Here is a 25,991-nt window from a genome sequence, read left to right on the forward strand (position 1 = left end):
TATCGTATGCGTTTAGAGAAGAAATATAACCATTCGGTATTCCGAAAAAGATATCTATGCTAAATAGTGTGAAGCGGGGGCTGGTTAGTATGCAATGGGAATAATCCAATCTCCACTTACCGACTTTATGCGTGTAGAGGTCCGACAGACAATCCTCCAATATGACAAATTGTTACAAATATTGCACGATCCCAATGACACAGAATCACACAAGATTATATCCCAAAAACTTACTTGGCTAGCACAAGCGGTATTTGAGTTTCCTCTTGCAAATGCCGGAGAAAAAAAGGGTAGTACACAAATTTGAAATGATATACGGTGGCGACGAAATGGATGAATTTTCTCCAAGTGAAAAGAAAGAGATCCACACCAGTATTACGGATTTGCTGACTTTCTCAAAAATGCGTGTTTACTGGATAAGAAAACTTTGAGAAGTGCTTAGAAAAGAAAGTGGTAGTTTTCATCCCAAATGAGATGCAGCATGCAAAAACAATGAACAAAGAGAGAGAGAGGGGAGAGAGAGGTACCAATTCGGAGAATTCGGGTGAGTCACAGGTGAATGTGCTGTGCTGAGTGTCATTCTTGACCGCTTGTTGACATGTTTATTAAACAGGGAGTGGAAGTAACTCGATATCGAAGGGTAATGTCCTCTCAAAGGTGATGAGTAATAGAAGGCAAAGTTGAGAAATGAAGTAGGATGAAATTTGGAAAATACTACAAGTGCTATATTTTCAAGACCCAGAAACTTTACTCTAATTAATTAAGGAGTGGACATAGTTCAATTCAATATGCTTTATGAACTAATATACACGAAGAAATATAAATTCAAAATTTCCTAAATCAGTCGGCAATCAGTGAATTGTTCATCTTGTGGGAATACCATATAAAGAAACCGTAAGGGTATCTCATTTGGGGGGGATGCGACTATAATAGACGAGAGACTCGATATGAGGAGGAAAGCGGATGATAATTGAAGAGGAGCGCTGAGGAGGAGCTAGGAGGCCGGAGGATCGAGAAGGAGAAATTCGGGAGGAGATGAAGCCGAAGAAGACCCCCCCCCCCCCACACACACATGATATCTTATCAACTGTTCTCCCAGCGGTCCGTTCAATTAGAGGTAAAATAAGAAAGGGAAAGAACAGGAAAAAAAGAAAAAAAAACAGCCATTGAGCCCCTCTCACAAACTCTACTTCAGTGGGGTCCAAAACATGTCTTGTTTTTCGTTAAATTGTGTAATATGTCTCTTGATTGGTTTAAATAAAACTTGAACTTTAAACTTGAACTTGGATGGAGGTAGCCGCCGCTCGTAGTGCGTGCGCTCTCGATCGCCGGATCACGAACTCTAGCTATGCTAGCTAGTAATCATACTCATACATGTAGATGCAAATCGATCCATGCTTTTGTCACTGGGATTAAGGAAGGTTACGTCTCTATCTTCAAAACTTTTTCTGAGAAAGAATATAAGTTTCCAGAGCTTACAGCGACAATATCACCTTACGATGGCCTCCAATCGTAGACCAGAACATACAGCTCCTCCAGAACTGGTAATGATTTTGAAGAGAAACACAGGATGAAGAGTAATTCGAAAAATATTTTGGCCCAGTCCCATACACTAGAAATTATGTTTGTAAAAGTGAGTCGAGATCGAGCTAGGAATATTTTTAAGATCGGTGTATAGTGACGTATTGTATTACCGGACACTATCATATTTCCGGACGCGCATATAACTGCGTAGGAAATCAATTTCGTACCGTAAGACATCCGCAGTTCAATATCACAGATCAATTCAAAGAACGAGATTGCAAAAACAAGGCGAAAATATAACTTTCACCTTATTTTTCTCTAAAAATGACAGAAAATGCTTGAAATAACATATAACACAGTTCTGGCATTAACAATTGATCCCAATTGATCTATTTTCTGATTGAAATACGGACCTGATTTGCCGAATTTCAATCTCGTACGCTCCATCGATTAAATCGTCGACGGCTAGTTCTCAATGTTCCCGGTACCCCGGCCGGCCGTGCGCGAGGTTTACCGTGTTGGAGAGCCATCAATGATCGACAGCGCATCGATAGAACTTAACTTGATGACTGAGTCTTACGATATGAACGAGCATCATTAACACTTGGAAGTGCAATATCGAACGCGCAATAAAAAAAAGGAAATTAGTTAGCAAACGCAAATTTATAACAAAGATCTGATCAGAATCGTTATAAGAAAGCAAACAAAAACTTAGAATTTACTCATGAGATGATATAATCTCGAAAAAAATCACACCAATTCTTTCTTAGATCATTATAATCAAGAATATTTTTACCCGTCCGGCGCGCGTCCGGAATTACAATATAATTTGTCACGCACGAAAATAATTGTTTTTCGCGGAGGGGTATGCGGCAAGTGCGGTGCAAAGAAAATGGTTGGAAAATATAAAATAATTTCATCATATTCATGATTTTCAGAATATTTGGAATAGCAAGTGATAATTTTTCTTGATTGTATTTCCTCTAGTTGTCTTTTTTAAAGCACTGAAATGAAAGTGTCCGGCAATAGGATACACTGCCATACTGATCGTGTTAGAAGTTAGATGCCCTGACACTTTAGCAGATAAACACATGATCCTTCTCTTTAGATTGTCTCACATTTCATGCATTGAATAGCCAAAAATTATTGTGAATAATTTATTTTTTCTAATATTGTCTGACAATGACTGAATCTGAGACTGAGTGACAGTCTGTCACTTTAGTTTGTGCCATTGACATTGTCATTGACAATTATTAATCCAGCTTACCTCAACTCTCAAGCGAAGTTCGTGCAGGCTCCACTTCACTACTGCTGCACTACACTCCACCTACCGAACTTCGGGACGGTGAACTCGATCAGATATTCCAAGTGACAAAGGTGGCATGGAAATGTTATTTATTGTAAAAACTACAGAAAACAATATGATAAGAAAGAAAAATAGCTTAATTTCTTACTCTTCACCCATATTTCACTCCGTATCCATTCGGTTATCCTCAAAATTGGTGATTTTGGGCCAGTATCTTTTCCTCACATGTATTATTCACGGCCGATTTCAAAACATCTCATGCGATCGATCGCAGGTCAAACAGCATAACCGATCGATCGCATGTGATGTTCTGTAATCCTTTTGTAATCGATCGCATGCGATGTTTTGTAATCGGCCGTGAATATTACGGAATGACTGGTTTTAGACACCAGACATTTTGATGGCATGGGTTCGAATCCCACCGCTGCCACCAGTTATAACATGAACATTTGAACACTCCAAAATCATAAACTCTTGCACTTCAGTCTCCTATGCTCTCCTGTAAGTTCTACTCTACTCTAGTTTAATTATACAAAGCTCTCCTTTGGAGAGCTTTGGAGAATTAAATTAGAATTATTAAACTGAACACAGAATAAATTAGAACTGAACATGATGAAGTCCAGATCAGCACTGCATTTACTTTCCAATCTAATCTTCTGGGAAGTTCTGCCAATGTACCCACATTGGATAATCATAGAAATCAACCAATCAAAGACAAGGAAAATGGTATGAACTATAAAATGAACTAAACCTTTTCAGTCAGACTGCAGGTCCCAAGAAAGTGGCTTCTTTCATCCAAGTGATATTCATGACTTGAGATGTTTTGCATATTTAATGAGCTTGATGCGGACCCAAACACCTCTTTTCATTCGGTCATTGCTGCTCTAATTGTGCATCGAATTTTATGAATTTGGTACCATTGTAAAGAAGAATCATTCTATAAGGTCATGTGTTTGGATTTCTTCAAAAATTTTGTAATATAGGTTAAAATTTTGATCTAAAATATGCTACAAAATAAATATTTTCACCTGACAAAAGCTGCTATTTTCACACTTTATTTTTGTTTGAGCCCAAATGATTTTTATATCATGATAAAGCTGAATATGTATGCTTTGAAATGATATAGGTTTCAAAATAAGAATTGGCTTAATCGGGTCAAGATCACACTTTTCATTTGCCAAGTACGTAAAGCAGCTTGAAAACAAGATTACTGCTCTCTGATTGGTCAAAGAGACCACACAATAGCAAATTCCAATGGTTCCAGTGCCTGGGTTCATGGGAAGGTCACACTTCCCATGTGGTAATCTCCTCAAATTACCCGCACCTGTTATGTAAACCTTATCCAGCCAATCAGAACTCTGGATTTCATGCAAGTACAAAATTTCAGAAATCTCGTCTTGTACCTTGGTGGGAAAAGTGTGATCTTGACCCGATTAAAAGGTGCCGCATATCAAGAGTGGCATTGTGAGAAAGTACATGTACAGATGTTCAGCTTTATGGTTATATAGATATCATTGAGGCTCATAATAAAAAGTTTTGCACAATTTGCAAAAGAAAACAGAGGAAGAAAATTCAGCTTTGAGGCACATTTTCAGGCCAGAAATTTACTTATTTAACAAAATATTGTATACAAAATAAATGACCAATAATGAAAGAGTAACTTTTACTCTATCTAATGGTGTAATAATATTTCATTTAACTTGAGGTTAAAACAGGTAAATTCTTAGAGAAAGATAATCTCACGAATCACGAGATTTTGCAAGGAGGAGGATTCAGCCACGAGATGATTTGGATGAATCTGGCCTGTTTGCTCATTAGCATAGGGACCTGCGGGCTGATTGTTTTTAAAAATAAGATCCAATCAGAGAATAAAGAAGGGTGAAAGTTGAATTAAAGAAATAAACCCAGCAGAATTTACTGTTACATAATCAAATGTATTGATACTGAATGGGCTGTGACAGGTTTATTACATCACACAAGCATGTTTCCATCCAGTTTTTACTGCAGTTCTGTGAACCCCAGTCGGTTTTCATATTCAGATTTGAACTTTAAAGGTATGCATAAATTTTGAATATATTTAAAGCAAAGTTTGTTTTGTCAACCTGAAAGTTTGTTCAAGGCTTGTATGACATAGCAATAAATAATATATGCAAACTGGATATTAGCAGAAGGTTTACATGGTGGCATAAACAATCGCTGAAGTGGTTTATACAATACACCACATAGAAAGTCCCAAGAAGGACAGATAAAAGTGGATAGAGGTAGAAGAGAAATAGGCGAGAATGTGGAGGTTAGAAAGTAGGGTGAGATTCTTTCGGAAATTAGTGTAGTCTTGAGGACTGTAAACCAGAAATAGTGGAAAGCTTGAGTAGAAGGCTTGTTGAATGGACGGGTGAGAGGAGGCTGGTTTTGAGTTGGCAAGTTGAGTTGTAGAGCAGGTGTGGGAGAAAAGACTTTACATTTGAGGCAGGTTGACTGTCCAATTGACAGGTTGACATATGATTTGTTGCTCTGTCCGGTCAAACTTTCAGGTTGTAAAAAAACCAACCTTTGCTTGAAATATATTTAAACTTTATGCATACCTTGGAAGTTAAAATTTGAATATATCATGAAAACTGACTGGGGTTCACAGAACCGGTTGAAAACATGCTTGTGTTTTAAACTGAAGTTATTAATATGATGAATGGTTGCTATGGTGCATATCATCAATTATATGTTACGACTCTGTTATATACAATGATTATGTCATATCTTTTGTTATTTCTTTATATTCCAGTTTTATAATGATGATGAAGCAAGGAAATACACATCTAAGTAAGTATATTCACTGCGTAATCAGATAGAGTAGTTATGTTAAGTTTTACTTGTTTACACAACACTAAAGAAAATAGTGAAGCCAATCAATAAATCTATTTCCAGTCATCCCATGTCCAAGAGACTTGCACAAAGTGTGTTGCTTCATGTACATTTTTTCATTACTTATTTTCTGAGGATAAATATTGTTGTTGGTGTAGAATGAAAACATTCTTTCATCAAGTTTTTTTTTTAAAAGCTTCAGCAGACTATGTGGATCAGGAGGCATAGTGTTTTCAGGTCGCCTGTCTGCCCCAATTTGTTCTCTCGATAACTCACTGTTCGACGTATTGACTTCATAATTGATTCATACATATTGGAGTGACGATGAACTGTTTTGTTTTGGGGGTATGGATAGAGGTTAGATGTTTAAGGTCTTGGGGGTCATTATACACCTTAAAATGCATTGCACTGTTCATACAATCACTCAAGAACCTGTTGCCTGATAAAATTCATACTTTTTTTATTTCTTTTTAATTCTATAGTTCAAGAATGATAGAGATTCAAATGACCATGTCTGAGAGAGCAATAGAACTCCTGTCTCTTCCCGAAGACACTCCTTCCTTCATTTTGGATATTGGGTAAGTTCCCATTGTTTAGAGACCTTACCAAAAGTCTGTGCAAAGTCATTCAGTATGAATCCTGCCTTGAAGGCGCTTTGCGCCTTTCACATGCGCTTACCAGCCTTTCATGCATTTGTTTTTGTCCATGTTGAAATATGGGGATTAACAATGAAACACATTTTGCGGGATTCAGAGTCATAGCTCTGATTTCTGGGAAATTGTCTCATTCTGCCACCACTCAAATTCATTTGGTCTCACAGAAGACTGTTACAGGCTTCGTGTTTGCAACTTTGCATGCTACATGTATGTAGTAGCCAAGATTTTCAGATTTTCATTGAATATTTTTAGCAACCCCTTTCCAATCCCCAGTAACATAGAGCTTAGTGATTGATCTTCTGTCAGATTTTGATGATTGATACTACACAATAATCAATGCAATCAATCGATATTAATCATGGAAACCAGCCCCACAATCAATCACTATGCTTTGTGCTACCAGACCCAGGGTCATGTCTTACGAGTTACGATCGATCCGATCAATCACAACTATGGACAGCCAGCAACGTCAGTGTGTATTATGCATGTTAGTTCAAAGTATTTTCTAAATATGGTGTATAGTTCATGCATTCATTGTTTTCTTGAAAATTTACTGTGCTTCTCTTCTTTTACAAAGGACATTGTGCAAATTTCCTGTAGAAAAAGTTATGGTATGGATGGATTTCCCTTGAGTTACGATTGATTGGATCAATCATAACTATTTATTTGTAAGACAGGGCCCAGGTCTATCACTAGTAATTGCAACCTAAATTTTGATTTTGGGGGGGGGGGGGTTTAGTTGTGAGAGGTTTGTTGTCCGACACCATTGCTGCGAGAGTTCAGGGGGAAGAAATTTGTAAGCTTCAGTGCTAAAACATTTAATCATATAGGGTAGTCAGTTTGAATATTTGTTCCAATGTCAGAATTAAATATTTGCTTGATTATTTGTTTTAGTGATTGATTACATTTTGTTTGAAAGAATCCTACATACGGTATGTTTATACAGTTTGGGTTATGATTATTACACCACCTTTCTACTAAACTCCCCTGCAGTATTATAGTCTAATAATTATTTCCCAGGCTGTATAGTTGACACTTGTTTTATTTTCTCTTGACTCATCTTTTTTTACATCTTTGTAGTTGTGGTTCTGGTTTGAGTGGAGAAGCTCTGACAGAGCAAGGCCATCATTGGGTAGGATTGGATATCAGTTCAAGCATGTTAGGTAAGTTTTTAATTCTCCATTCAGTAACAGGAACTGGTTATTTCTTATCTGTGTTCAGTTACAGGAGAATGAAACCTTTGGAACAACATAGCTTATGTGAAAACAGAAAAATCAAAGAAACAGATAAACAAAAGTTTGAGAAAAATCAGACAAATAATGAGAAAGTTATGAGCATTTGAATATTGCGATCACTAATGCTATGGAGATCCTCAAATTGGCAGTGCAACAAAGATGTGTGATGTCACTGGTGAACAACTCTTCCCATTACTTTAGATATATTTCACTTCTATAGGAGGGCATGTATTAATACAGATTTTTAAAGAATACATCATGGATAAATAGTTTGTATCACCACAAGAAATAGCAGAAAGAGACATTTTAAGGGTATTTTATAGTCCATCAAATGGAAAGTTCTTCACATGTGACATCACACATCCTTGTCACATTGCCAATGGGAGGATCTCCATAGCATTAGTGATTGCAATATTCAAATGCTTTTAACTTTCTCATTATTTGTCTGATTTTTCTCAAATTTTCTTTGTTCTTATTCTTTGATTTTTTCTGTTTCAACAAAAGCCTACTTATTCCAAAGGTTTCATTCCCCTTTAAGGTTTCATAACATAAAGTCCAAAGTCAAAGCGACACATCACGTAGGAATCCTACGGGCATCTTCTTTCTTGCTACTGACCACATTCGTCATCAAGACAATGCAATGGGGAATGCGGTGGTTGTTGCTGCGAAAGATGCACATTGCCTATATGGAGGGAGTCATACAGTTCATCCCAGAAAAAATTTACATCAACATATAATTCAATTATTTCTCTACATTTTAATACCTAATATGTTAGGAACACTTCATGCATAAATGAGCAAGACGAGTTTGAAATTTTAATGTCAAAATCCGGTTGCGTAGAAAAATTGGACAAGATTGGTTCATGATACGTCAACTGTGCTTATTCGGCAATTGGCTCATTTGCATTTTCTTCTGTATTCTTTGTTAAGATTCTCTCACTGATCCCGGAAATGAGAGTGGATTCAGATTAAAACACGAGTTTCTGCGCAAACCGTTTCTGGTAGGCCTCTATATTTATTGTTTGTAATCTGCCATGCGTGAATGATTTGCCTAGCTGTTGGTCTGAAATTAAAGATGTGATTCCACTCTTACCATAAGTATCAAATTCATAGTAAAAAACTAAAAACATATTCAATAATTGTGAAATCTATCTCTGAAATGGGTTTCCCTTTTTTTGTGGGATGCACTGTATATCTCTTCCATAGCAGCTTTCCCATATTCTCCATTGTTTCATCTATGATGGATAGGTGAAGAAAGATTCGGCTCTCACTTTTGGTATTAAAGGTGCCTTGATTTAATTTCTGTTAGATGATGCAAAAGCACATCCAGTGTAGTAGTCTAGATAATAATCATGCATTTTTAAAAAGTAAATGTGAATAAGAAAAACCCAGTCAATCAAACAATAGTAGCTTTAATTGGTTATTATCGGTTTTTGTCTCACCTGCATAGCAGAGTGAGACTATAGGCGCCGCTTTTCCGATGGCGGCGGCGGCGTCAACATCAAATCTTAACCTGAGGTTCAGTTTTTGAAATGACATCATAACTTCGAAAGTATATGGACCTAGTTCATGAAATTTGGCCATAAGGTTAATCAAGTATTACTGAACATCCTATTAGAGTTTCATGTCACATGGCCAAGGTCAAAGGTCATTTAGGGTCAATGAACTTAGACCATTTTGGAGGAATCAACATCGAAATCTTAACCTGAGGTTAAGTTTTTGAAATGTCATCCTAACTTAGAAAATATATGGACCTAGTTCATGAAACTTGGACATCAGGTTAATCAATTATCACTGAACATCCTGCGTGAGTTTTATGTCACATGACCAAGGTCAAAGGTCATTTGGGGTCAATTAACTTTGGCCAAATTGGGAGTATCTGTTGAATTCCCATCATAACTTTGACAGTTTATGGATCTGATTCATGAAACATGGACATAATAGTAATTAAGCATCACTGAACATTTTGTGCAAGTTTCAGCTCTCATGATTAAGGTCAAAGGTAATTTAGGGTCAATGAACTTTGGCCGAATTGGGGGTGTCTGTTGAATTACCATCATAACTTTGAAAGTTTATTGGTCTAGTTCGTTAAACTTGGACATTAGAGTAATCAAGTATCACTAAACATCCTGTGCACATTTCAGGTCACATGACCAAGGTCAAAGGTCAATGAACTTTGGCCAAATTGGGTGTGTCTGCTGAATTACCATCATAACTTTGAAAGTTTATGGATCTGATTCATGAATCTTGGACATAAGAGTAATCAAGTATCACTGAACATCCTGTGCGAGTTTCAAGTCACTTGATCAAGGTCAAAGGTCATGTAAGGTCAATAAACTTTGGCCATGTTGGTTTTTTTTGTTGAATAACCATCATATCTCTGTAAGTTTATTGGTCTAGTTCATAAAAAGTGGACATAAGAGTAACCATGTATCACTGAACATCTTGTGCGAGTTAGAGTAGTTTTCAAAGTCAGCACTGCTGCTATATTGAACCGCGTGATCCAGGTGAGACGGCCAGAGGCATTCCACTTGTTATTGCTGCAGGACCCCAAACTTTCCTTTTTTCTGTTGATTGTTGTTTTCTACTTACCTCTAAAAAAAAAGTCTTAATATGGATGTTGCTCATCACCAAACAACTAATTTTTCATGAATTACATTTCCGTCTATTACTCTGCTACTCCATAAAGTATGTACACCCTTATATGTGGGATCCTCCTGAAGTAATTTGTCATTGTTTTCTAGTTCATACTTATCTTAATCTGAAAATTCCATCTGGTTTATGAGTATTTGTCTTTCATCCCTGTATTATATTTATATGCTTGCTTATGGAGCTATCCTGTTTAAAAATAAAGTAAAGAAAACTATAAATGAATCTAGTTTGCATGAAATGTTGTAAAGCTCTGATATTATAATGGCTTGAGCAGTTTAGGAAGTGAATAAAAAAAAAAACAGAGAGAAAATTGGGGTGAATAATTTTATGGATATGTCCTACTGCCTTTGACAGCGTTAGTTTTTTTCCAATTGAATCTGCGTTTTAATGGGACATGCAGATCTTGTTTTTGTCTTGTCTCTGTTTAGACCTCTCCAATTTCTTTCTTTCCCTCCCTTCATCTTACTTCTCTCTGTTTTTATCATTCTTTGCAGGCTAAATGGCACGTATTTAGCCTTATATACTTGGCTTCAATATTGTACCCTTTGTTATGCATTTGTTAATTACTGCCATGAAATTATTTGCTCTTGCACCGTTCATTATGTTTATTCCTATGCTAGTTTACCAACTGTACTCATGCAGATTTTTGTATGTCGATCATGCTTCGTCTCTTTATTGCCCCCCTCTCTCTCTCCTTCATTTCATTCTACCCCAGTTCTTAAAACCCTTTATTCCTCTTCTACTTCTTCTCTCTCCCTCCCCATCTCTCTCTCTTTCTCTCTATCTCTGAATATTGTATACATGTATTTGACAGTAACTTTGATGCTATATTTTTGCTTTTCGTGTTACTTTGTAGCATGATAGTTATTGTCAAGTTCGTCTATTGTTTATTTTCTGATATGGTAACATTTACGTTTTTACAATATATTATACAATTCCACCTCCTCAGGCTTTACTATATATCTGATAATTGTTTGTTTAAATAAATACACGAACATTCCATATTGACTGGATATTATAATTACACATGAAAACAAACACTCCTTATTGTTAGGTTTTTATTTTAATAAGTAATGTTTCTAAACATACATGTATATTGTCATTTTATACCGATTTTATTTTTGTAAATTTAATTTTGTAAACCCCGATTAGTGAGGAGAGCTTCATAACAGAAACTAGTTTTTCTTTTAGTCATCCTCAGGCACTAGTCGGTGGTAATTTCTCCTTCTTGTACTTATTCTTGATGTCTTTTGCCTGGAAATAAAATAAATAAAAAAATAAATAAATAAATAAGTTTATTTTACAACATTTTTCTATTTCAGATATAGCTATAGAGAGGGAGGTCGATGGTGATGTTTGTCTGGCAGATATGGGTCAAGGCATCTTCTTCAAACCAGGGACATTCGATGGTGCAATAAGGTCAGTATTTGAATGATATATTTACCGAAACAAGCTATTTTGTGGACAAATTCCAATGAGAAAATCTGAAGGAAAAAAAAAACAACTGCCCCCCCCAAAAAAAAAAAAAAACCTATTCTAATGGCGACAAAACAACAATGAATTAAAAGGGAGAATTTGGGGCTACAAAATGGCAAGCCTAGTTTCTTTACTAAGACTTCTCCAAAGTAGGAGAGCAAAGAGAGGACAAACCGCCTGAAAAGTTGATTGACAAAAGAGGGCTTGCTCACTGTGATTGAATGGATATGATAAATATATGGAAAAATTTGTTGTAAATACTATTGGACGATGCACCATATTAGCAATACATTCAATACTGCAATATACATGTAAATCTGTTATTGATTAATAATTTACGAGACCAGTAGATATAGAAATTAGAAATAAAAATTTGATGCAAGGATCATGTTATCACAGAGCTCTACTGATGCTTCATGATTCTTAAAGTTTTGATATTTTTTTGTTAATCATAGTTAAATCAATAATTTCAACTCTATGCTTAGAAAATATAAGTTCAAATTTAATCTTCAACATTAATCATTATATCCACCCTAAATTTTTGGTTAAAACCTTTTTTTTTTGCTTTTCAAATTTTTCCTCGGGAAAATGTGGCCCGCCCCTCATAAAAAGATTTTTAAAAATCTAGTTACAAGTATTTTTTTATTCAAAATTGTGTTGGAACAAAATGTTTTAGAACAATTTAAAGTGTCTTTCAACATGCATTGTAAAGGAAATGCTTTTATCTTGCGAAAACTGTATTAATGTAAATAGTTCTTTCTTCCATCTCCAGTATATCAGCTCTTCAGTGGCTTTGCAATGCGGACAAAAAATCACATCACCCTCCGAAAAGGTTATACAAATTCTTCTCGACCCTCTATGGAGCTCTGGTAAGAAATCTTGCTTTCTTTTTTCTATGCCCTTACGGTAAATTGCTGATTGGCCGACACCCACCTTTGTCTTCTTCCTGTTACCCTCATCCCACATGGTCTATTCATTCTGGGCCCTGTTGCATAAAACTTTTTACCTGAGATAACTATGGTAAAAACTGAAAACTAAGGTTAGTCTGATTTCTGCCATTGACTTTAACACAGGGCCAAAACTCCAGTAAAAACAACCCGAGTTTTCACAGGTAAAAAGTTTTATGCAGCGGGCCACAGTTGTCTACTATCTATTATCATTTTGTCAAATTGCCAATACCAGTAACCATTTTGTCTAAATTTCCAGATTTCTCTGATTGTCTATATGATTAGATTTGATTTGATTGATTTATTGTTTTCTTCTGTATTCCTACAATTCATAAATATTTTTTGTCACATAACAGACATGATGTATTGATTAGTGGGGGTTTGTTTGCATGAATTATAGAGAAAAAAATAACTACAAATGTCATTCATGATAAATATGATCTACTACCAAATTAATATGACATTCACAATTTGCAGGGGATTATCATCTTAAACAGATGGCTTGGAAAAAAATGACAACCCAGAATTAAAACTCATAGAATTAATCATATACCTATTCAGCAGAATGGATGAATTGTTTATTTTTTAACCAAAGTTTTAATTTGACAAAGTTAAAAAAAGTATATGAAGTGGAAATTAGACCAACTGGGTATAAGGTTATTTAGATTTAGACAAAGTTGCTATTAGACCAGGTTCAGTTCTAAGTCTATTTTCGTTCCTGAAATCAAGCATATGCTGTGCAATTAATTGCACATTCGCTATTGATTGCTAATCTGTTTTATAAAATAGGTGTATTACAATTGCAGCAGAATATTTGCGATTGATTGCAAGTATTTTCTTGCAACAGCCCGAAGTCTGGATAAGACCAATATCTTTGAAATTGTACTCCATGCATAATAGTCTTGTACTCTGACTTGGGTCCCACATGAGGCTATTAAAGAGTGCGCTGACAGTGCTTTTGAAATTTACCCTGGACACTTTTGAATAGACTTCCTGTCTATTCATACATAACCCAGTATAGTTCTGAATAGACATTACACTATATTCTCAGTACCCTTGGTACTTCTGAATAGACCTCCTCTCTATTCACACTGTGATGTCCTTATTGTTGTAAAGAATGATCACTTTGTATTATTCTTTATAACAAGCAAACCTGTACGAGATTCGAGCTAACTGAATCGGAAGGAATGAGTAAAAGAAATTCCTAATTTTCTCCACTAATGGGCGAGTCATGAATATCATGTATGTTAAAAATAGTAGACAGCTGGTGAGAAATAAGAAAAAAATTGTTTACAGAAATTATGCTGCGATCTTCCTAGTTAATCAGTGTGTAAGCAGTTTAAAAGCTGTTTTCCCTGAAAAATCTTGATGTAAACAGTATTGGCAAAAGAGTGTAATAGATGCTGGATGTGAATATATAATGTTATACATGCATTAATTTGATTTCACAAATCTAAAATTTAAATTCTAATAACTTAATATTTAATTGATTTTCCGCAAACATTCACCAATATTTCTTTTTATTTTTATTTTTATCTTTTTTTTTCCAACAAACTTTTCTTCAGGTTGAACTTCCCATTTAATCATTACACTCCCTAAATTGCCAACATAATAAATCATGTTTTTTTTTCTATTTTTCAAATTGTGTTTAAATTCATATTTGTTGCCAATTTGAGGAAAGAGTGAAAGCAAGAAATCAGAACCTTAGTTTGATGTGTTGATATGTTGTATGGGCTGATATTTCAATTTTTCTGGGTTCTTGATTTTTATTTTGACTTTTATTATTTTCAATTACAGAGGAGAGGTAGTAAAGCAGTCTTCCAATTTTATCCAGAGAACCCCAATCAGCTGGAGTTGATCACATCACAGGCAATGAGGGCGGGGTTCACAGGAGGACTGGTGGTAGATTTTCCCAACAGCACAAGAGCGAAGAAGTAATTATATATTCATCCTAGTAACCTGATTCATTCCCCATCAAAGTTTTTAAAGTACTTGTGGAAATTAAATCTGATCCAATTGCATGTTTTCTTTAGATGCACAAATCACCTTAGATGAGCACTTATGCTTATTTTATTTTTTCTCTCCTTCTGATATGATGCACCGGCGTTGTGCAGCGCCATCTCGTGTTGTAATTTTGTACAGTTACATTGTTGTCATGGTGATCATGGTCATACGATCGGTGCGACAATCATGACAATGAATGGGGACAATGATCACAACGCCTATTTCCTTTCTTTGATACAATCTAATGCCGATAATAGTAAACAAATTATGTTATACTTAAGAATTTAAGTATACTTTTCGACAGCTAACTTACACAAAAGATTAGCTTATAGTCCCAAAACTCGCCCTGGTACACGTGGTGGGGGTGGTGTAGGCTTATTACTCGTCCATCACAGGCACAGCGCAGTGCATGTGCAGCGCATTTGCAATGGTATTGCATGAATTTCCAAAAGTGTATTCAACTAAATAACTGAATTGAATTGAATTCAAAGACATAAGATCAATAATGACAACTACAGGTATCATTATTGAACAGTGAAAATTAGAACAGAACATGAAAATTAGAATAAAGTTATCATTTGCATGCATTAATTGTTACATAAGATCACTAAAAAGAAAAAATCTACAAAACATTAAAATATACTTGTATACAGTTTTTGGTAACCCAGGGTACAGCGCAAAAAATAAAATAAATAATTCAACAAAATGGCAGATTATTATTTGGTACTTCAGGGTACCAAATACTGCATCATATAACTAATTGGGGGGGGGGTTGATGCAGGTGGACCACTACGCTGGGGATTCCCCCTACTCTTATACTAATAGTGCAATGAGTTCTTAACGTGCAAAGGTGGTGACTCTCTTCTACACAAGGCCTCCATTTAACATCATATCCGAGGGAGGGGGGGGTCCACTGTAACATAGCCTGCATCTATGGAACATGGGAGGGACACACAATGCAGGCTTCAGTCGTTTGCCCGGGGTAGACTTGAACCCACATCCTTTGGTTCGACAGGTAGACATTTTACCAACCGAGTTAACTCACTCCTCCTTTTTGTGAATTATGACCTGTATAATGTTTAAGAATTACTTTGTTTCTGTATTTCTTTCAGGATGTTTCTATGTTTATTTGCTGGAGTTAGTAATCCAACACTACCCAAGGTATGTATTCTATCACATACACATAAACATAGTGAAAGACAAGATACTGAAGTAATGAACACTTGGTACTTGTCATGTACACTGTTCCTCTTACAATACCAGCAGCATTTGGTACCGGTACAATAAATGTCTAGATTTTTTATGACTGCTCTTAAAGTTAAAGTTCTAAGGAGTTACTTTTCCAGTGAACTCAACTGTCCAATATTGAATTGTATGTACATGTTCCTTTCATTTCCCCTAGCTTTTCCTATACTTTTAGCACATAGGGACATGCAGTTTGCGATATGTGATGCACTATAAAAAAAACTCAAGTACTATTATTATTTTTATATCATTATTGGTTGATTGACCTATTGAGACTAGTGTGCAAATCTTTTCAAGGAGGAAGATGAGGAGAAGGAAGGGGTGGGGAGGAGAGAGAGAGGATCTAAGAAGGAAGGAAGGATGAGAGGATCCATAAGGAGTAGAGGTGTAAAATGAGGGGAAAGAAGGCAGATTAGAAGTTGGAAATTATGATGATGGTAGTGATTAATTATCAAAGGTCAAGTCTACCCCAACACAAAATATTGATTGGAATAAAAAGAGAAAAAATCTTAACATGAATTTCATCAAAATCGGATTTAAAATAAGAAATTTATGACATTTAAAGTTTTGCTTAAATTCGCAAAACAGTTATATGCACATCCTGGTCTGTATGCATATGAGGGGACTGAGGACATCACCAACTCACTATTTCTTTTGTTTTTCATTATATGAAATATGAAATGTTTCAATTTTTCTCCTGATTGCTATGTGAAACAAAGTTGTATTCCTCCCTGAACATGTAGAATGACCATTGTTTAATATTTTGAGGTTCAATCAATAGGGTCCTTATTGTAAAATCTGTAAAATATGAAATATTGGATACCGTAATTCAAACAATAAAAACAAATCAAATAGTGAGTAAGGGACATCATCCACTCTCAAATTTGCATATCACCGAGTTGTGAATATAACTGTTTTGCGCACAATAAGTGTAATTTAAAATGCCACAACTATCTTATTTTACATTCAATTTTGATGAAATTTTCAGCATTAAACTTCTTTGATTTTTCTCTATTTACTCAAATTATTTTTTCCTGGGTGGACTTGACCTTTAAAGATACATTATAATGAGTTCTGTCTTGTTCTAAAGGCTCTTGGTACAGGTAATGACAGAGGTGTCCCTACCCAGGCTTCCTTCACAGATTCTCGTATGCGATATAGAAACATGAAGGGAAAGAGTGTAAAGAAGAGTAGAGAATGGATCAAGGAGAAGAAAGAGCGAAGGAGAAGACAAGGAAAGGGGTGAGTTTTCGTTAATCGGTGTCATCCTGAATATGAATCCTTAATTCCTTTAGTTCCAGTATTTGTTTTCTTTCTGTCTTTTAAAAAAAATGTAAATTCAATTGTATTCATTTGTTATTTATTCATTTGATTAATTAATCATTCATACATTTTTTTTTGGGGGGTGCATGCAAGTTTGGCTGATATGTCAGTTAAATTAACTTATATTTGTAATATATTTGCAGGCGATGAGAAATACTAGAATTCTACAAAGAGAAAATATTCAATAAATTTTGTTGTGAAGTCTTCTGCCTTCATGTCATCTACACAGATCACTTCTATATATTTTGACATTGAACACGGCACTGAACTTTCTCATTGGCAGCCATTAAATCATCTTGGCTACTCTGATCTTCTTATTGTGTAGTGAAATTCTCTTTTAATCATAGCAGTATGAGACCACTTTCAATTATGATCTCTTTATGCTGCAAGAAGTTTATCCATCCCTTTAATATGTATATTATATAATACAATACATTTCTGCATATAATTCTGCTTATGATCACTCTAAGCATACATTGAATCAAATGTTGTAATCTAGAATCACAAATATTAGTTACAAATCAGATCCACAAACAACATTATGGTGGGCCAAAGCAACCTTATTTAAAATAAACTTTTAGAAAACCTTGTTAACCATGCAAGGGTAAAGTGTGTTGATTGAGTGATGTACTAGTCATGATAAGTCACTTGTCACAAATTCCTTCTTTCGTCTTGATATAATCTTTGCAGAGAGGTGAGGCCAGACTCCAAGTATACAGGAAGGAAACGATCAGGAAAAGCCTTCTGAAATTGCCAGTTTGAGGAGTGACTTCTGAGTTTGCCAATTTGAGGAATGATCTCTTTCACAGCTGCATTCCAAAATGGCATGCACACATGCACACAGACATTGCTATTAATCATGATGAGAGTTCAAGGACGAACTGATGGAATATTTCAGAGTGGAGAAATTTTGCGGATATTCTCCAGAGGCATTTGCCTAAGTTTATCAAGGAATTCATTCTTTCATCAGTGTGTACAGGAATTCCTTCCTTGCAGATGATGCGACTATTCTAGGTCTTGATATGGAGGATTTAAGAAGGGGAGATGTTTTGTGGATGTTCTCCAGAAATACTGTCTCAAGTTAAATAGTCCTGGAATGCTCTCTTTAAACTATATACAGAAACTGCACCTTTATAGAAAATGTTAATCAGAGATCATGAGGAAACATACTAATGAAGGGTTGATGAAAACTCTTCACAAGATTAACAGAGAACTTAATAGATTTTAAAAGCTTTCATTTGTGACAATACATGCAAATTGCACCCCACAATGTAATGTGATTGTCATGATTAAACAGAGTTCTTGTATAGTTATCAACTTATGATATAATGTTTCAGTGCATTTCCAAAGGACTTGGAAATTATTATTATTACCTCAGCTTTAGCCTGGCAGCCTTTTACAACACACAAGCATTTCAAGGAATTGATATGATATTGAATTTGAAAAAGATGCAATAAAAGTCATTTTTTGGGGAAAAGTAAAAATAATGTTATATGTGCATTCATATAAGAAAAAACAAAACATGTTTTAGCAGATGTATTTTGCAATTTTAAATTTTTTAAAACTGTATTATCGCTTTTTGGTATACCGGTAATGTACCATTTCTCAAGAATGGAATGGGTTCCAAAGTTCAGGATATAGTTTTTTGTTGTAGTTTTCTGATAAGCAATTCATTATAAAGTTTGAAAGATACTTTTTTATAGGGCTTTTAAAAAGAAAAATAGAAACATAATTGAGATTTAGCTAAATATCCTCAAATGTAAAATTAAAATTGTCACAAAGATACAGTGGTTGTAAAAAGATTTGCTGAAATTGGAACTTTAGATGACACTCCAATATAATTCACATTATTGAGCTATTACCTATCAATTCTTTAGATAGCCTTTAAAATATTCAAAGGTGGGGATTTCTTTCAAATGATAAGCTGATCTAGAGCTTTGGGGATGCATGTGCTATTGATCAATTACCTTGTTATGTTTTTTATTTGAAAAGAGATCTATAGATTCAAAGAATATTGTGATTTGTGCTTACTTTGAAATTCAACCATTTTGCAACGGAAGTTGGACCGTTACTGAAAAGTGCTTCAAGATTTTCATGTCAGTCTTTGGTAGATTTCCTAAAGCTAGGGATGATGCTTGTAGATTTTGTATAGGGGAAGGCGGGGTAAGTTGAGCATAGGGGCAAGTTGAGCCACCAGCCGCAGGCCAATAATGAATGAGTCAGACATTGTGGTGGTGTCATGTATTGATGACCCATAGCATAACCCCTCACCCCACCACATTGTTTCCAACTTTGAAACAAAAAGTTTTTTAGAGGGAAAAATGTGAATTTCAGCCAAAAAAGTAAAAAAGAGTGTGAAATAGATAAGTGCTTTATAAACACACACGTCTTTAAATATAATAAAGACATGATAACAACATTATTAGTCCAGGTATGGATCTTCATTCTTGTCATAGTCTTTTATATGATGGATGCATAATAAATGTATGGATACAAAATTATCGCACTAAGTTCGGACTGGGGTAAGTTGAGCCAAACAGCATGGGGCAAGTTGAGCCATGGTAATTCCTATGGTAATGTATCTTAAAAAACAAACAAACCATAAAAATCGATTGAAATGCAGGCTGAAAGGAGCAAATTTACATGAGTGCTCTTTCTCTTTTACAGGATGTTAGTATTTATAGAGAATTAGCAAGTGAAAAGACTTTAAACAAAAAATTGACATGCTGGTTCTCCCCCATACATTTTGTACATAGTTTTTGTGGCTCAACTTACCCCAGAAGGTGGCTCAAACTTACCCCATATATGGGGTAAGTTGAGCCATTTGACATCGGTTTTTTCAAAGGTCACGATGACTTTCAGTGTTGGGGTAGAAATTTATATATAGGTGGAAAATATTTCAGAAGAATGAAATTTCAAAGCAAAGTACTTATTTCGACAAGATTATTAATCATATCAATTCTAACTTGCAAAAAGCAAATACTGTCACAACTTACCCCGCCTTCCCCTAACCATAAATCGATCAGCCTTGCACAGTGTTTGGAACCAGCTGCAGTCCTATTATTTTAGGGTCAGGGACTCCATTCATTACATTTTATGTATGATGAATATTTATTTTACTTCTCTCTCCTGCTGTTGGCCAATCTTTTGTCTCTCTGGCTCAGCTATATATCATGAAATAAAATTAAAGACTTTTTGAAATGGTGAATGTAATTTTTTTTCTTCTTGACTTGATTAAAGGAAAAAATAATTAGTGACAAAAGGGATGATCACTCCCTGTATAGTTTGAGAATCACCTTTTATCATACAATTTACATAATTATTGATATTGCTGAATCTAAGAAAAGTGGTCTCTTTTTCTGATTTCCTTTTCTGCCACTTCTATCTCAAAATACTGGCTCCACCATTCACACTAGTTTATACACTAATTGGGAATTGTGAAATATTTCCATTTTCGAAACTAAAGATTATTTCAAGTAATTTATGGATATGTGTACATGTATGCAGTTGCTGCGCGAAGGGGAAGGGAGGGGGGTTGGGTGATGGGAATATTAGAGAGAGGGAGAGGAATGGCAAGAGAGTGAGATATTGAGGGTGGAGAGAGAGAAAAAAAAGTGCTTAAGAAACAGATTTGGGAGTGTGTGAAAGAGAAAGAGGGGTCAAATTGATTAAGAGAAGAAAAGTCAGATAAAAATAAGGAAAATGAGATGGGGGGGGGGGGGGTAAGAGTGGAAGAATCAAGACTTGGGGCAAGAAAAGAACGTTAAAAAAACCCATTATGTAAATGCATTTGGATTGAATTCAATTTGAACTACGGGTAAATCAGGAATTTTAAACATCTGAAATGTATCTTTGTTTGCTTTCTTTTCCCCTTTCATTTTCAATTGAAACTTCCAGGAATCGAAGTGATTTCATTAGCTAATTCAAACAAAATTACAATGAGGACAGACATAAATGGGAAGAGCTTTCTTTCCTAAATTAGTCGTTATTCATCAAGATATACATTTCTTGATATGGGTACCACCAAACGGTAAAGAATACCCATGTGACAATACTTGTTAAGGGGTGCATTTTTGTACTTGTTTAGGGTGCTTTGGTCATGCATGGTATCCACTCGTCGATGGAAGTGCCCCCCCCTAGTAACGTCACAAGCAGTCATGTTGGATGACAATGGGATACCCATGTATTAGACATTGGCCGGTATTCTCAAAGGAGGTTTAGTTAGCCCGGGTTAAAATTTAAACCATGGACTAATTAGCCCGGGCTAAATTTTAGTCCATGGTTTAAACCTCGGTGGTATTCACCAACGGTGGACTAACTAAACCATGGTTTAAATTTTAGTCCATGGACTAAAATTTAAACCATGGTCACTGAGCATGCTCAGTTACAGGATGATTTCTGAGCATGCTCAGTGCAAACTTTTGTTGCATATTAATCAATTAATTACCGTATTCATGCCGGTATTCGGAGAGCGGGCTGATTTTGTCGTCTCGCTTCTAATCGATAGAGAATGAGCGCGTTAGTCAATTACACACACACAAATGCGCGCTAGGCTGGAACGCAGTATTTTGCGCACAGTATGCCAGCTCGTCCCGTTTGGAACTCCCCGGCAAAATACAAAATTTTACGCTAATGATATGTTCAATTCACTGACCTTTTTCCTTTTGCTCTTGGATTAGCGCTGATGGCTAAATTTAAGCGTCGAAAATTCACATTTTCACACTTCTTGCTGATCATAGCTCATAACGTTGCCAGAACTGGCATAATTATGCTTTCGGGCATAATTTCGACCCTTCCAGCATAATTCATTATGCCGGCATAATTCATTATACCGGCATAATTCATTATGCCGGCATAATTCTGGCATAATTAGCCTTTTTTTTTCTGGCATAATTTCGACCCTTTCAGCATAATTTGGGGGCATGATGAGATTTTTTTAAGCAAAGAATCTTGCATGATAATATCATTTTTAGCCTAATTTTGATGTATTTGAAGAATTGAAGACCTTTTTTGGGGGGGGGGGTTCTCCTCGTCAAGTTAAGGTTGATGACCTTTTTTTTTTTTTGCTTCTCATTTTTTTTCCTGCTTCCCAACCTCAAATTTGGGTTCATGACTCTTCTTTTTTTCTTGCATAAGGTTCAAAAACGGTTTGGCATAATTTGATTTTTTTTTCACTGGCCACACTGTCATAGCTGCATTTTTGAAGTATTATTGGAAAGACGAGATGACGGTCGACGGCCTACCTTCGCTTCGCCACTGCAAATACATTCCTGACGTAAATTACGTCACCTTTTCCGCCAGCTGATCGATTTCGGATTTTCTTTTAAGTTTTGAGACAACTGGAATCGATAACTCAACTCATGCGCGTAGCATGCGTTAGTTTAGATTCTAGAATTATTTTTTTTTCATTCTCAGTTATAACTAGTAAAATCAACTACGATTATTGGACCTAGCTGTAGGGATATGTTGACACGAACTTTTCATGGGAAAATGGCATGTTTATTATTAAAAAAAAAATCGCCGGTCTCAAATCTAGGCAATTTATTTTCAGTTTTATCAATTGCTTTTAAATTGAAAAGAGCTAGATATTTACTCAGCTACCACCAACAGACCGTCCAATCTACGAATTTGGCTTCCCAAGACTTAACCGTCAACCATCAACCTCTGGAACAAGGTATTTATCTAAAAGGATTAAGGATTCCTATTCATTGATCTATTAAATATATTCAATAAGCGGAGATGAAAATAAACTTTTTATATCACATACTTGAAATTTGTTCATTTTATTTCAATATTTGATTTACTCATATTCTTTCTTTCCATCTTGTGGTGTGTGTGTGGGGGGTGTATGTGAATCAGTTTCAACACTTTGGAACACATATGTATGAAAATTGATCTGATGAATGTATTAATTTTTCTTCTTTCCGTAAAGATATAGAAATGCATGTAGAAATAACAGGATAATAAATGATAACTATCAGCCATACATTACTATCCCTTACTCAGCAACAGAATGTCCAATTTTCCCTAACTGACTTAACACCGTCAACCTCTGGAACAAGGTATTTATTCATTTCAAATTCATTGCTTCATATATTTTATCAAATATATTAAGTGAGCTTTGATGGCAATTAAAGGAAAATCTAACTTTGTCTGAAAGCAGAAAAATCAAACAATCGGATAAACTTAAATTAGAATTAAAATGTTAATTGAAAATAATCAAATTAATCACTTTAACAGCTTCAGGTTATTTCAATAGCTAAGCATAACAAAGTAAATGGGTAGGGATGGAGATTCCTAAGACTGACTCATGCACCATTCATCAACTGTCATCTTTTTCATCTGCAACTACCTGAAGCAAATATGAATAAAGGATAGTTAATAAATGAAATTACATCATCTCACAATCTTCCTAACCAATCCAAGTTGATCAAACAATAGTTTACCAGAGTATGGCAAACATTTTAATTCAATGATGAATGAAACTCAGGTCACCACATTTATTGAAAAAAAAAACAATTGCTACAAAGCTTGTAATATTCAGAAATTTTAATATGAATTCAACATTTACAGACCAGAATTCAAACAGAAGTTGGTATGTAAATAAAATCATCAACCAATAGTCTCTTGGAATCCCTTAGTTTGATTGGCTGTAGGTTTTTACCATGTTAGTTACCAGTCAGCAGTTCCATGGTTGTAGACCAAAATATGTTAACATATGCATAAAAACACGATTTAATGTTATTTTAATTTATCTTGAATTCATCTACATCAAAATAGAAATAAATTGCAGGAATTCTATTCCTGAATTCACCCTATTCACTCTTTAAACAACTTATATTGCACTCTTAATTCAAATAGGGAGACTTCAATTCCACCTATTCTTCCAAGAAAAATTACCAAGCCTACTGGACTTGGATCTACTCTGCAACCAACAACCCCCTCAAGGTATTGCTATTTTATTCAAATACTTTAAAGTCCATCATATAAATGAATTGATTTTGAAAACTTTTTCATGTGAATTTGCCTTCTTGCAAATATATGACAAAATACATGTGACAATTTAGATAGTGGAAAATACATGTACATTTATAAACACATCAAGAAATTCATCATTAGCCCAATTCTAAGAAAAATTGTGATACCGTACAATGAATTACACATGAATACAATAAACAATATTAAATATTATAATAAACAAATAATTAAATACATTACAAAATGAAATATAACTGTAACTTGAAATTGAACAATGCACCACTGTACTTCAAAAGCAAGTATCTTCCTTATTCAACAATGAAATAGAACGGAGAAACTAATTTTGTAAAAATTGGGTTGTGATTGAAATGCATGCTCCATAGCACAAAGGACAGAGATCTTGGGTTACATATTATTTAAACAGTCCAAGATATATTGGGATGAGAACTTGAAAGCTTAAAACCTTGTAGGAAAAACACATTAAATGTTTTTATTCTAATTAAATCATAGGAATACAGAAACCAGACCATCTGCCAAGAGAAGCTTGCACTATCTAGAACAGCTGGAACCAAAGACAAAGATAAAAGTCTCAGTCCAGCACAAGAAGTAATGATTGAATTGGCAAGAGAAGAGCATGCATGGCTCAAACGTGAGCATGAATTACGAGATGAAATCCTTCCGTCAGCTAGAAATACGAACTGCACAATACAAGGAAGAGGAAGTTCGTAGATCACTTAACAAGGTCAATGCTAATTTGAATTCAGATCCTTAAAACTATTCATTTCATATATTACAAATTAATAATTTGGAATAATATAAATATGTGTATTTAACTATGCATGCCATAACATTCTTAGCATATCTACTTGTCTACTACTACTACTGTTCATTGAATCTTAGTTTAAAAATCCTTTGAAGTTAACTAGAGTATAATTATTTTTTTCCTTCTCATCTACAATGAATTAAGTAGAGGTAGTGTCTGATTCCAGAGAGCCTCTGGTCTCTTCTCATGATACACTATTGCAATGCAACCATGACATGATAGTTGTTCATATTCTTGGGGTCTTATCTCCTTTTTGCAATTTCAATATAGTAAATTGTATTAGCAGCATTTATCTATACTAATCAATTGACAAATGTTTGTGTATTGAATTTGTATATACCACATCGGATGAAATATAATATATTCTATACAACAATAAAATACATATAGTTTACTCATTGCAATTTGAACTCTAGAGTTTATCTTATGCATAGGAATAATCTATATTTCTCAAATAATGGTTGTGTATTGAATTTGTATATATCACATTGAGGGAATGGAATATGATTTTCACTTTTTTTTGTTCACATGGTTATTCTTTGCAATTTGAACACAAAAGTATGAGCAGAAATGATATATATTTATTGAATGATAAATATTTGTAATGAATTTGTATATACTGCATTGGAAGAATTAAATATAATATATTCTATACAACAATAAAATACATAGTTACACATTGCAATTTGAACTCTAGAGTTTATCATATGAGAAGGAATAATCTGTATTTCTCAATGATAATTGTTTGAGTATCGAATTTGTATATCACATCGGGTATAAGCAGAAATAATATATATTTATTGAATGATAGATATTTGTAGTGAATTTGTATATTCCACATTGGAAGAATGAAATATAGTATATTCTATACAACAATAAAATACACTACTTTGTTCATAATTACTCATTTCAATTGAACTCAAAAGTTTATAATCTACATTTTTCAAATGATAAATGTTTGTGCAT

At 34.8% G+C, this 25,991-nt stretch overlaps 1 protein-coding gene and 1 long non-coding RNA gene across 2 annotated transcripts; both read left to right on the forward strand.

The window, feature by feature from the left end:
• Positions 1-1,382: 1,382 nt before the first annotated feature.
• LOC121408548 (probable 18S rRNA (guanine-N(7))-methyltransferase) lies at positions 1,383-18,055 on the forward strand. The gene is made up of 10 exons (XM_041600048.1): positions 1,383-1,544; positions 5,607-5,644; positions 6,169-6,264; positions 7,423-7,505; positions 11,552-11,648; positions 12,478-12,574; positions 14,450-14,586; positions 15,769-15,817; positions 16,992-17,143; positions 17,915-18,055. Exons 1-10 carry the CDS (start codon positions 1,395-1,397, stop codon positions 17,970-17,972), a joined length of 957 nt encoding a protein of 318 aa, XP_041455982.1. The 5' UTR covers positions 1,383-1,394; the 3' UTR covers positions 17,973-18,055.
• Positions 18,056-22,061: 4,006 nt separating this feature from the next.
• LOC121408549 lies at positions 22,062-25,812 on the forward strand. The gene is made up of 2 exons (XR_005969053.1): positions 22,062-24,172; positions 24,713-25,812. It is a non-coding gene; the product is annotated as an uncharacterized LOC121408549 (long non-coding RNA).
• Positions 25,813-25,991: the final 179 nt, after the last annotated feature.

The sequence above is a fragment of the Lytechinus variegatus genome, chromosome 2 (assembly GCF_018143015.1).
Source record: "Lytechinus variegatus isolate NC3 chromosome 2, Lvar_3.0, whole genome shotgun sequence".
Lineage (NCBI taxonomy): Eukaryota > Metazoa > Echinodermata > Echinoidea > Temnopleuroida > Toxopneustidae > Lytechinus > Lytechinus variegatus.

What these genes read in the sequence shown, in the direction of transcription:
- LOC121408548 (XM_041600048.1), top strand. Translation starts at nt 1,395, where the DNA reads ATGCTTTTGTCACTGGGATTAAGGAAGGTTACGTCTCTATCTTCAAAA. An exon ending in ATACAGCTCCTCCAGAACTG is followed by an intron (nt 1,545 to 5,606) that starts GTAATGATTTTG and finishes TTTATATTCCAG; the next exon opens with TTTTATAATGATGATGAAGC. An exon ending in TCCTTCATTTTGGATATTGG is followed by an intron (nt 6,265 to 7,422) that starts GTAAGTTCCCAT and finishes ACATCTTTGTAG; the next exon opens with TTGTGGTTCTGGTTTGAGTG.